The 11,250-nt window shown below is 45.0% G+C and overlaps 2 protein-coding genes across 3 annotated transcripts; one reads left to right on the top strand and one right to left on the bottom strand.

Annotated features, from left to right (window-relative positions):
• Positions 1-103: 103 nt before the first annotated feature.
• On the bottom strand, positions 104-3,932 carry hadhaa (hydroxyacyl-CoA dehydrogenase trifunctional multienzyme complex subunit alpha a). The gene is given in 12 exon segments (XM_069715509.1): positions 104-228; positions 531-653; positions 820-883; positions 885-923; positions 1,086-1,169; positions 1,171-1,209; positions 1,310-1,339; positions 1,341-1,447; positions 1,626-1,670; positions 1,673-1,754; positions 1,980-2,053; positions 3,911-3,932. Coding segments are annotated over 12 exon segments (834 nt in total).
• hadhb (hydroxyacyl-CoA dehydrogenase trifunctional multienzyme complex subunit beta) lies at positions 2,999-10,218 on the top strand. Of its 2 annotated transcripts, none has more exons than XM_069715500.1 (16): positions 2,999-3,094; positions 4,159-4,231; positions 4,490-4,531; positions 4,723-4,819; positions 4,952-4,996; positions 5,583-5,682; positions 5,913-6,000; positions 6,383-6,570; positions 6,666-6,846; positions 7,436-7,557; positions 7,864-7,943; positions 8,044-8,091; positions 8,237-8,324; positions 8,503-8,577; positions 9,032-9,196; positions 9,773-10,218. In XM_069715500.1, exons 2-16 carry the CDS (start codon positions 4,165-4,167, stop codon positions 9,806-9,808), a joined length of 1,422 nt encoding a protein of 473 aa, XP_069571601.1. In that variant the 5' UTR covers positions 2,999-3,094; positions 4,159-4,164; the 3' UTR covers positions 9,809-10,218. The 2 variants fall into 2 exon arrangements, with proteins under 2 accessions (XP_069571601.1, XP_069571602.1); XM_069715501.1 differs by having other exon boundaries at positions 3,044-3,094; positions 4,111-4,231.
• Positions 10,219-11,250: the final 1,032 nt, after the last annotated feature.

Here is an 11,250-nt window from a genome sequence, read left to right as displayed (position 1 = left end):
TGAGTTCATACTCCTGCAAGCCTCATTAAAAAGTCTGCTGCTCCGACACTTCAAACACCTCAAGCAGGAGCTCGTATTAACCTTCTTCCCATTCGTGAGCTCTTTACCTCAATGATTTTGTCGGGAGCCGGGTGGAAGCCTTTCGTTTGTTTCTGGACCTTCTCACTGAGACAGTCTTGTAGATCTGCTTCCTCACTGGACCCAAGTCCATCGCCGTGTCCTGCATCTCTGCACAGACAGACACACTTTACAGATGTGGACAATTCATGTATTTAAAATGCATTCCGATTCTGATCTCTACATGCGTGTGGCTGATATTATTTGCCGAACAGAGGTTATCGCAGACATCTTTTATCGGCGAATACGTTGGCCGGTGAGTAATAAAAACCCTTTGTGATACTACTTGTCCAAGATCACCAATGTTAGGATCAACAGGTGAACCAAAGACAGCCAGGCCGAGCTGGAATTGCTTTGTGGTACAAGTCCCCTGGAGACATGAGGGCCACAAATGTGAAACAGTCTTCACTCACTCCGCACGAGGCTTTTCTCTTTAGGAAGGCAAATCTTTTTGTTGGCGATTTCCTTGGCAACGCCCACTGCAACCTCCTCGAGGTACTCAATAGTCCGCTCCTCTGCAGGTTCCAGACCAGGATCTGTAAGAAATGAACACGGGCAGCAGAGACAAAAAAAACAATAAAAACCTGCCGTCAGTTACAATAATATTCCCAGCCCACCCTGTCCCAGATGATTACAGCAGAAAAACAGTACTATCTTTCTTGCGGAGTACGGCATTGAATAAATACCACACGTAGAACATACCCAGAGGGTCCACAAGCTGCTGCACTAGACCCGTCTCCTTGGCTTCATCAGCTCTGATGTTCTTTGCCCGTCAGCATCATGTCAAACGCTTCTGGGAGACCCACCTACGCACTCGCAACAGGAGGAATGCAGATATCGTGGGCTGATATCGGCCCAAGTGAGTCTCCTGACCTTAATGTACTCCAGTAGCCACTAGCACAAGGCCGTGGCGGCGCTTTCAAGCCTGTAAATGAGCGACTGATTAATATGAGTGTGTGTGTGTATACCATTTTAGGCAGTCTCTGAGTGCCGCCTGCTCCGGGCAGCGGTCCCAGCATGACCTCCGGAGTCCCCAGGATGTTTTTTTTTTTTGCTTTTTGAGTCAATTCGGTACTGGCAGGCTATCGAGAGCTACAAAAAAAAGTTCATAAAATCAGGATTTATTGCTCAAATTTTACGCCACATAAGCTGCATTTCCCCCCACATTTTCCTGTCACACGCCGTCGCATACCTCGAGGCCTCCATCTGGGCAGCGTTGTTGCTACGGCAGCAACAATAGAGACGGGAGATATCTCAATCCTCTCCAACATCTCCTGACCTTCCTGAGAGAGACGGGTGACCTCGTCGCTGCTGCTGCTGCAGGACCGGAGAGAAAAGAAATAAGCACTCAGAAGGTCAATTCAGACGACATATTTAATTTGACTCTAAATTGGGTTTTACGACCTGCTTGCAAGTTTCGCACTTATTCTCTCTGATCCCAGCCGCTCACATGCGTGAGAGTGACCGCGCACGGCGGCGGTGGAAATCCTTCTTCAAGCCCTAATAAGCCGAGTTGACGTCGTCCCCGGCAATGAAGCAGCCAGGGCTTTTTGGAGATGAACACGGCTATCCCCCCCCCCCCCCCCTCCAATCACCTCAGTCAGCTCTGACTGCACGTGGGACGACAGCGTGTTCACCTGCGTACGCACAAACACACACGCAGCCCTGATTAGTCGTGTCACATCTGCCAGTGTGAGACCGAGACAGGGACAGGTCGTCAAGACGTGTCACAAACATAACCTCTCCCTCTCTCTGACACGTATGTACCGTCTCGTACTAAATTCCACAAACACAAGACACACACACACACACACACACACACACACACACACACACACACACACACACACACACACACACACACACTTGGGTGTCGGATCATTGAGTCGTACAACCGCCACGTCATCCTTGAGCTCGTAGCTGACATGTGTTCGGGCTTGATGGGGAGAACAGTATAACAGATGAGAGACAGTCAAACAGAGGGCCACCACTATTGCATTATGCTAATTTCTGCTGGTTTAACACTTTCCCTGGAGATTGTAAACACTGGAGTAAAACTGCAATACACTTTCTGGAAGTTGTTGGAAGACGGCCCCAAAGGAAAGCCTGTCACCTGCCGAATTGTGACCAGATGAAAAATTAATATATATATATATATTTTTTTTATAGAGAAGCTCAAATTGCTAGTGGTTTCCAGTAACTACTGGCAGCTATTTTTACGGTCCGGATAAGCACAGTGCAACACCAGCAAAGCGTGAAATGGACACGCTCCGGGCTGTCTAGGCGTGAAAGTTACACGTTTTCCTGTAGTTTTAAGGTCTATGCAGATGCACCTGTTCTTTTTCCACTCTGGTGTTGTTTAAAGGGAAATCAAATCAAACTAGCTTCGAAGAAAATGTTATTATTATTATTATTATTATTATTATTATATCACATTCAATAAACAGATGCATCGATTTCTCCTTATGCTTGTTGTGTTTATAAAAGCCGGAGACAGTTAACTGTAACTACTGTTGGCTTGAAGCTTTCTGTTACTGGTGTAGAAACATGAATCCCAATTTGTGTTAATAATGATAGAAGTTTAAAAAAAAAAAAAAAAAAAATGAAGTGGGCGTGGTTTGAGGTGCAAATATAAAATAGTCCGTGGCAAAATCGCCTCATCCTAAAATGTTTTTATTTCAAATTATAACATTTTATTTGTGCAAAAAAAAAAAAAAAAAAAAAAATTCATTACGATACTGATACCACAATCTGCAAATTCAACGAGGCGTTAAACACAATCAGCAACGAAACTATAAATTGATTCCTAAAATGTGTTTTTTTTTTGTTGTTGTTTTTTTTTTGTTCGGGCACATTGTCGGTCAGCTTTAGTCACCGGGTGGGTCCTTGACAGCGAGTTTTTTTTGGTACTCCTGCGGAGTCCGGCCGACCGATCCGACAGGGAAGCAGTGCGGCCAGAGACGAAACACAAGCACAGGTAAGCTGTCACCGTAGACGACCGAACCAGAAAGAAAACAAATAAACAACAACACTACAACTCCACACGCGCGTTTATTCATTCAAAGCGCAGCGGCACGTGCTGCTGCTGATTGAACAGGAGCTAGCAACCAGCTAGCTGGGTCGACTAGTTTGTACGCAGCTTTCAGCTTTTTACGTCGTGAGATTGTTTTTCTTCGGTTTTAAAAAACAAAACAAAACAAAACAAAACAAAACGTCACTTCAAAGGGAATCAAAACTTTCGCAGTTTGGTCTCTTGAGTCATTCTCCAGGAGAGGAATGTAGGTGAAGGGTCACAGCCGGGAGGGAGGAGAGGGAGGGAGGGGAGGGAGGGAGGGAGGAGGTGTGAGGGTGACCGTCACTGATATGTCGTGTTATTACACTACGACATTATTAACTCGTTAAAACCGATGTTTTTCGACGTGTTTTTCGTCGTCTACAACACGGTTCATTAGTTATAAACACTCCGGCGTGTTGTTGTTGTTGTTGTTGTGACGTTCAAGGTACAGCTGTGACCTTTCACCTCCACGAGTTCAGTCCAGGCTGAAAATAATATAAATACATGTCGTCCTCAAATATAATGCCGTTTGAGCAATACGGTACAATAATAATAATAATAATAATAATAATAATAATAATAAAATACATTTATCGGCAACTTTTTTTTTTTTTTTTTTTTTTAAATAAAAACAAAAGCAAAAAGTTCCTTTTTTTTTCTCAGCTGCTTAAATGTCAATATTTTCCAGTTCCTTCACTTTTGCACGATAATAACCTGAATATTTTTTTGGCTGTGGACTTCTGGTCGGGGGGGAGGACATTTTAGGCTGCACCTCGAGCTTCAGGAAACACCGGTTGAAGTTTGTCACGTTTTTCTGACCTTTTTTTTTTTTTTTTAAAACACCAATCAACGAATCGGTTATTAAGAAAGCCTGGAATATCAAGGGGCCAACATGTTCAAATAACGTGACTTTGAAAGAGAGAAATGTTTTTTTGCAGGACCACGAGCTTCTCATCCTCATGCAGTAACGGTTTCTTTCCACCCAGGACATAATGGCCTCCATGTTGCTGAAGTCGATGCGGAGCTCCTCCGTCAGCCCTTCCTGGGCAGTGCGACTGGGTGAGTGGCCGTCACTTCTGGGTTGTTTTTTTTTCAAATTTGTCTCAGCATTGTGGGGAAAAAAATATATTCTCCCAGGCCAGATACAAACAAAACAACTTCTCTTTCTTCAAAGTGTAACTATAAACATTTGTTCTGGAGATTCGGGCTACGATAACGCCGTCGTCTGACTTGAGATATTCATGCCGACGACTAAACTTTGGTTTAACGTTTCTAAATTGATAATAATAGACCGTATTTTTTTTCCCTCTGTTTCAGGCGCACGCTCTCTCGGTACGACGTCCCAGCTCCAGGCTCAGGGTGAGTTGTTAAAGGGATATAATTTACATTCGAATACAAATCCAGATTACGGCCTTTGCGTAGGATGTTCAGAATCTAAGCTGAACATCACAAAGCCTCCGATTATGGATCCATTTCTTTACCTGGACAGGGGCAGGACGAGGAGTTGAGATTCGACGTGATTACCCCGATCAAACTGTTTTTGTTTCCAGTTCAGACAAAGAGTAAGAAGACTCTGGCTCGACCTGGCGTGAAGAACATCGTGCTGGTGGAAGGAGTCCGAACCCCCTTCCTGCTGTCTGGAACCACGTAAGTCTCTGCTCTCGTCTCGATTCACGAACCCATGAATACTTTGCATGTAAATGCCGACTTGCGAAGGACAACCTGTCGTACACAATCTCTGCGGCTTGACGATGAAACGTCTGTGGTTGGCGTTGACAGGTACGCGGACCTCATGCCCCACGACCTGGCCAGAGCAGCGCTGCAGTAAGTGTGTTGTCACGTCGTGTTTTTGTGTCGTAACATTTGCAAGGCTACCGTTAAGACATTTGATCGACGCCCCGAACAAAGGAGACGTTTGCCGACATTGTGTGAAGTTGTTCAACTACCGATTGAAACCAGAGCTTTTTTTTTTTTTTAATATTTTTTTTTTTAAATTCTGGCCACAAAGCTGCAGTGGCATTAAAGTGTAATTTAACACTAAATTTAATTCGGACGCTTTATTACTCTTACCGGTCGGTTATGGTCTCGTTCTACGGTGTTCGTTATTTGTTATTTTTCCGGCGCAAATCCAGTAGTTGTGCCTCTCGATTGCCCAAACTATTTGAAAAAAAAAAAAAAAAATCCTTTGACCCGTGTGATGTCACCGACCTGCTTAAAATGCTCATCTCCGTTGCCGGCTCGTGCAGATGCTGAAGTTACACGCGTAGCTACGGTTCGGTGCAATATTGGCGACCTTCAGATGTCACTTTGTTACTGGAAATGAGCCTTTTTTTTTTTTTTTTTTTCTCTCCAAATTCCATTCGGTCTCGTGTGTTTTCACAAATGTTTTCCGATTCCCGTGTCTGCCCAGGGGTCTGCTGAGCAGGACGGGTTTATCCAAAGATGCTGTAGAATACATCATCTATGGAACCGTCATTCAGGAGGTCAAAACCAGCAATGTAGCGAGAGAGGTACACACACACACGCACACACACACACACACGCACACACACACACACACACGCACACACACACACACGTGCGTTCTACCACCTGGAGAAACCTAATTAATGAAACCTAATCTTTACGATAGGAAGCATTTGATCTAATAATTCACATAACTTGGTGATGAAATGACATTTGTGTGTGTGTGTGTGTGTGAAGTACCGCTTCTTAATTTCTTTTAAACTTGTATTTGTAGGCGGCGCTGGGTGCAGGCTTCTCTGACAAGATCCCAGCTCACACCGTCACCATGGCCTGCATCTCCTCCAACCAGGCGATGACCACGGGTACGTCGGGGAAAGAAAGCTCTCCACGTAGTCAGTGAGCGATAAGGAGAAATATTAAAGCCAACGGGAACAATAGCTGAGTTTTGAGACGCCACCGTGTGAATACGCCACGATACACCATCGGCCGGGCGGGTCGGAGACGCGGGGCTCGTTGTCACGAGACTGCGGAGCCGTCTTGTGACAGCGACGGGGAATCGCAGCAGGAGGTTTGAGATCAGACGCGTCCGCTCGTCATTACAGTAAAGCATGTAGACGACATTAAGAAGAGTAAAGAAAAGAAAGGGGGGGGGGGGAAACAAACAAACAAACACCGGGATGTTATTTACATTTAACTCGCTCTTCGTCCGACCCCCCCCCACCCACCGGGTCCTTCTCTCTCCAGGCGTCGGTATGATTGCCGCGGGCCAGTGCGACTCCATCGTGGCGGGCGGCGTGGAGTTCATGTCCGACGTTCCGATCCGTCACAGCCGGAAGATGAGGAAGATCATGCTGTCCCTGAACAAGGCCAAGTCCCTCGGACAGAGGCTCAGCCTGATCGGCGGCATCCGGATGGCCCACCTGGCCCCGGAGGTACGCGTCCGCCTCGCCGCTCGCTTCCGTCGCCGGCGACCGTAAAAGATGCGGAGCCGCCTCCTGAAACCCGTGTTTCCCCTGTTTGCGCGCAGCTTCCCGCCGTGGCCGAGTTCTCCACCGCGGAGACGATGGGCCACAGCGCCGACCGCCTGGCGGCCGCGTTCGGGGTCTCCCGGGTGGAGCAGGACGAGTTCGCCCTGCGGTCGCACTCTCTGGCCAAAAAGGCGCAGGACGACGGGCTGCTGCGGGACGTCATCGCCTTCAAAGTGCCTGGTAAGCTTTTAAACGTGTGACATCACAAGTTAGAAATAAATAAACAAGAGTTTTTGGTTTTCTTTTCATTAATTATACAAATGGTTCTGTACTTTAATTCCATTTGTAAGTTTGATTTGATTTTGTTTATGTTTATGGATGTTGTCGATCTGTACGTGTCGACAACAAACAATTGATGATCAACAGAAAATGATTTGGCATCTAATTAGATAATCAATTATTCGCTTAAGTGTTGTTGTTTTTTTTTAATGGTGAAGATTTTAAATATTTTGGGGGATTTCAAATGTTGAAAGAGAAACATTTTAATCATGCTGGGCCTCCAGAAATTTTGACTTCTATTAAGATTAATTGTGTAAATCGTTGGTAGATTAATTAACAATAAAGAATAATCATTAGTTTTAATAAAACTTGGTTTTATTTTTCTTATTAATGTTTCCTACATATTGATTATGTGTACACCAGGAAGCCAACAGGGATCCCGTAAGAAGATCTATGACTTGTATTTCATCTTTAATGTAAATGTTCACTTTTGGATGATAATGAAGGGGCACATTTTTTTTTTTTTTTTTTTTTTTTTTTCTCTCGCCAGGTCGGGACATTGTATCAAAGGACAACGGCATCCGTCCGTCCTCCATGGAGCAACTGGCCAAACTAAAGGCCGCCTTCATTAAGCCTCATGGCACAGTCACCGCTGCCAACTCCTCTTTCCTGGTAAACACACACACACACACACACACACACACACACACACACACACACACACACACACACACACACACACACACACACACACACACACACACACACACACACACACGTTCTTACTTCGTCCTTCCTGCATCTAAAACTCCTCCGGCGTGGACAGCGTCTGTAAAACACCATTAGAAACTTGTTTGAGGATATTCGATTCACAAACACTCCCATTTGTTTATTTTTTTTTCCCTCTCATCTTATGAACTGTCTCGCACACGAACTGTCCCTCAACCTCAAGTAAACGGTTTCTCTGCGTGTCCTCAGACCGACGGTGCCTCCGCCGTGCTCATCATGTCCGAAGAGAAGGCTTTGGCGATGGGTTTCAAGCCTAAAGCCTACCTCAGGTATCCGGACCTTCTTCTGCTCGGTAGAGCTTCTTCTTCAAATTACCCGATAATGCCGATTCAAAAGTGCTCATCGGCGTAATATTTTTCACCCCGGCAGAGACTTCGTCTACGTGTCCCAGGACCCCAAAGATCAGCTGCTTCTGGGGTGAGTGCCTCGTTCTCACTCTGCTTTAATTCGCGCCCTGCTGAAGTTGCCGTATCGCCGAGCGATCTTTTTCCTTCTTTGAAGAAACAACGGTTTGCCTTTTGGAAGACGTTCTTCTATTTTCTGCTCCGTTTGACTCTTCCAGGCCGGCGTACAGCACGCCCAAAGTCCTGGAGCGGGCCGGCCTGTCCGTCAGCGACATCGACGTCTTCGAGTTTCACGAGGCATTTGCAGTAAGTCGTCGCAAAACTTTGACCACCTCCAACACATAAGTAAACTCAATTTCTGTCTGCCGTCGTACGATTGCGGCGTATTTCGTTTCCGTGTTATTCGCCCCGGTCTACTTCATATTCTGCCCGAGATCGATTGTGACTGTGTGTGTGTGTGTGTGTGTGTGTGTCGTCTTTCCAGGGTCAGATAATGGCGAATATGAAGGCTCTGGACTCGGACTGGTTCGCCCAGACGTACATGGGCAGGAAATCGAAGGTAAAAAAAAATAGCCGTCGGTTCGCTTTCTCTCGGAATAGATCCACGCAGCTCACCTGGATGTTTGCCTCGCGCACTACAGATGAGCGATGTGTGTAGAGTGCGTTTTTGGCTTGAGATGGTCAGACGAAAAATAGAAGCCATTTTAAAAAAAATATTGGTTTTTGCTATGTTTTTTTGTTTGTTTGTTTGACAATAAACTTTTTGTTAATATATATATATTAATTTTATACCTCAGTATGTAAAAATAAAACTGCTAATTGTTTAAGTGACAGAAGTATTGATTTAACATCGATGCACGCTAGTTGCGCATTATTACTTTTAGGGAATCATGTCGACGCACCGCAGCGCCTCCTCGTTTTAACTGCATTCGAGTCACGTGGCGAAGTGGCGGTATAAATTTCACCAGTTGAAAGTGGACGTGTTTAAGTTGAGCTCCGTTGTGCGTTTGCAGGTCGGGGCTCCCTCCATGGACAAGTTCAACCTGTGGGGAGGCTCCCTGTCTTTGGGTCACCCGTTCGGTGCCACCGGCTGCCGGCTGGTAACCACCGTGGCACACCGGTTGCAGAAGGAGGGAGGACAGTACGGACTGGTGGCGGCTTGTGCTGCTGGAGGACTGGTAACGGCCGACTCCTTTCTTCTGATCTATTTTAAATTCAAATTTTACAACGAGCGTTTCCCCCTCCGCAGACAGCTTTGGGGAGGAGGGTAGTAACGAGTGTAGTTGTCATCAACTCGAGTGAACATTCGCCCGTGTCCACCTGGTGCTCTGCAGCGCTGGCACGTCTCTGAGGCTCCGCCCCCCGGACATGCTTTCAGGGACAGAAAAATGCATCCGCAACTCTCGTACTGAGCTGAAATGAAACGGGTGCACAGGAACTAGTTAAAAAAAGAAAAAGAAAAATAGTAGTTACTGGACGTAACTGCGGTTCTACGAGTATTTGGTTTCTTATGGAGGGAAGACGACATTCGGGGGGGGGGGGGGGGGGGCAGGGACACTGGAAGAAGTTCGGTACCTGTAGTTCCAAATCCAAAAATGTAGGGAAATGTAAACTTCCATCTAATATGTTTATATTTTTATGCACCTCATAACATGAACAAGTGTTTTGTTGTTTTGCGTGACGAGGAAAATCCTGTATGTTTTTCTTCCATTTCTCATGTTTCTGTTTTTTTTTTTTTTTCTTGTGTTTTCCAGGGTCATGCTATGGTGATCGAGGCCTACCCACAGTAACACACTGCAGCCAGATCTTCATCTTCACCTTCATCAGGACGGCTACACACACACACACACACACACACACACACACACATCCAGACAACAGAGTGTACATACTAACACCACTTTGCCTTGATCATAGAAGAGTCAGATGCAGTATGTGAATGTGTCTGAGGGGTCTTGTGTAAATTCAACTTTGCTCAGAGGCTTTTAAATTATAGCAGAATGTTGCAGAGGAATGTTTGCTTCATTTTGTGGAGTCTGAGGTGCGTCTCGTCGGCGAGACCGTTGTAACATAGCAAAGTTAAAGCGCTCAAAGGCGCCACGGTGATCCGAATGTTTATATACGCTGTAATATTTTTTTTTTTTCCTTTATTACAAATTATTGGAATTAAATGGTGTGACGAAAACCACACTGACACTCATCTCCTGTCTGTTGTTGTTTTCTCTTTTTTTTGGGGGGGGGGGGTGGCTTTTCTACCGCAGAAGTTTTGACTCGTCCTTGTCATTTGTTTTGTTGAGTGGGTGCTACCGGGGGGGGGAAGACCGGGAACCAATCAGAAGCGTGCACGCAATGCATTCTGGTACATGTAGGCACTGTCGGCACCTGTGAGCGGGAAAAACTCGGCTTTCCTGATCGATGTAGCAAAAACGAAGGAATTCCTTGCTTCCGTTGACTACATACACCACCAACACTTTAAAGAAGTAAGGTGAATATTTATGGGTTTAGGGTCAGAAAAAAAAAAACTTTAAATTTAAAGACGTCTGAATTTGCATTTACTTATTTTGCATAAACTTTTGTCCAAAGCAACGTTTTAAATAAAGTACAAATCAGGCCACAGCAGGTGAAGAGGAAGCCACCGAGTAAACACAACAGCTCAAAATTCACCAGAAACAAAGTAAACAAAAGAGAAATGATCACGATCAACTATTCCGTTGCATTTTTCAACAATAAACATTTAAGAAAAAAATAAGCGACAATCTAAGTTAAAAGTTTGCAAACGCACCGAGTTATTATAACACAAATACTTAGCCAATCTGCTTCGTTCGGACTGTGTGGGTCTGTTTAATCAGCTCTGATTGACAGCGGGGAGTTAACATAAACATTTCCACCACTATCGGCACATTTAGTTAAATCCTTATTTGTCCCCATCATGTGTTTTTTCCCATCCTTTCTTCCAGGAAAAATCAAAAAGGTACAATTTTATGGGGGAAAAGACCTAATCTGTTCTAACTCGGGTAAAATTAAATCAAAAATAGGTTTTATGAATACAACACAGTCTCGCAAATCCAAAGATTTCTCAGAAATAGAAGGCGGTTATCCGGGCGAGCCCGATAAACACAATCGGATCAGGGCATTCACGTATACATGGAAACAGTTACAATATTTTGTCGTTTTATTATTATTATTATTATTATTTTTGTTCGTTGACACTTTGACTGCACTCCTAAAAGGA

Source organism: Brachyistius frenatus, unplaced genomic scaffold (genome assembly GCF_029030835.1).
Source record: "Brachyistius frenatus isolate BFR_SWC_R1_liver_20210118 unplaced genomic scaffold, ASM2903083v1 Contig_143, whole genome shotgun sequence".
Taxonomy (NCBI): Eukaryota; Metazoa; Chordata; class Actinopteri; family Embiotocidae; genus Brachyistius; species Brachyistius frenatus.
The sequence above is the reverse complement of the archived record's forward strand: the minus strand, read 5'-3'. Positions and strand labels throughout refer to the sequence as shown.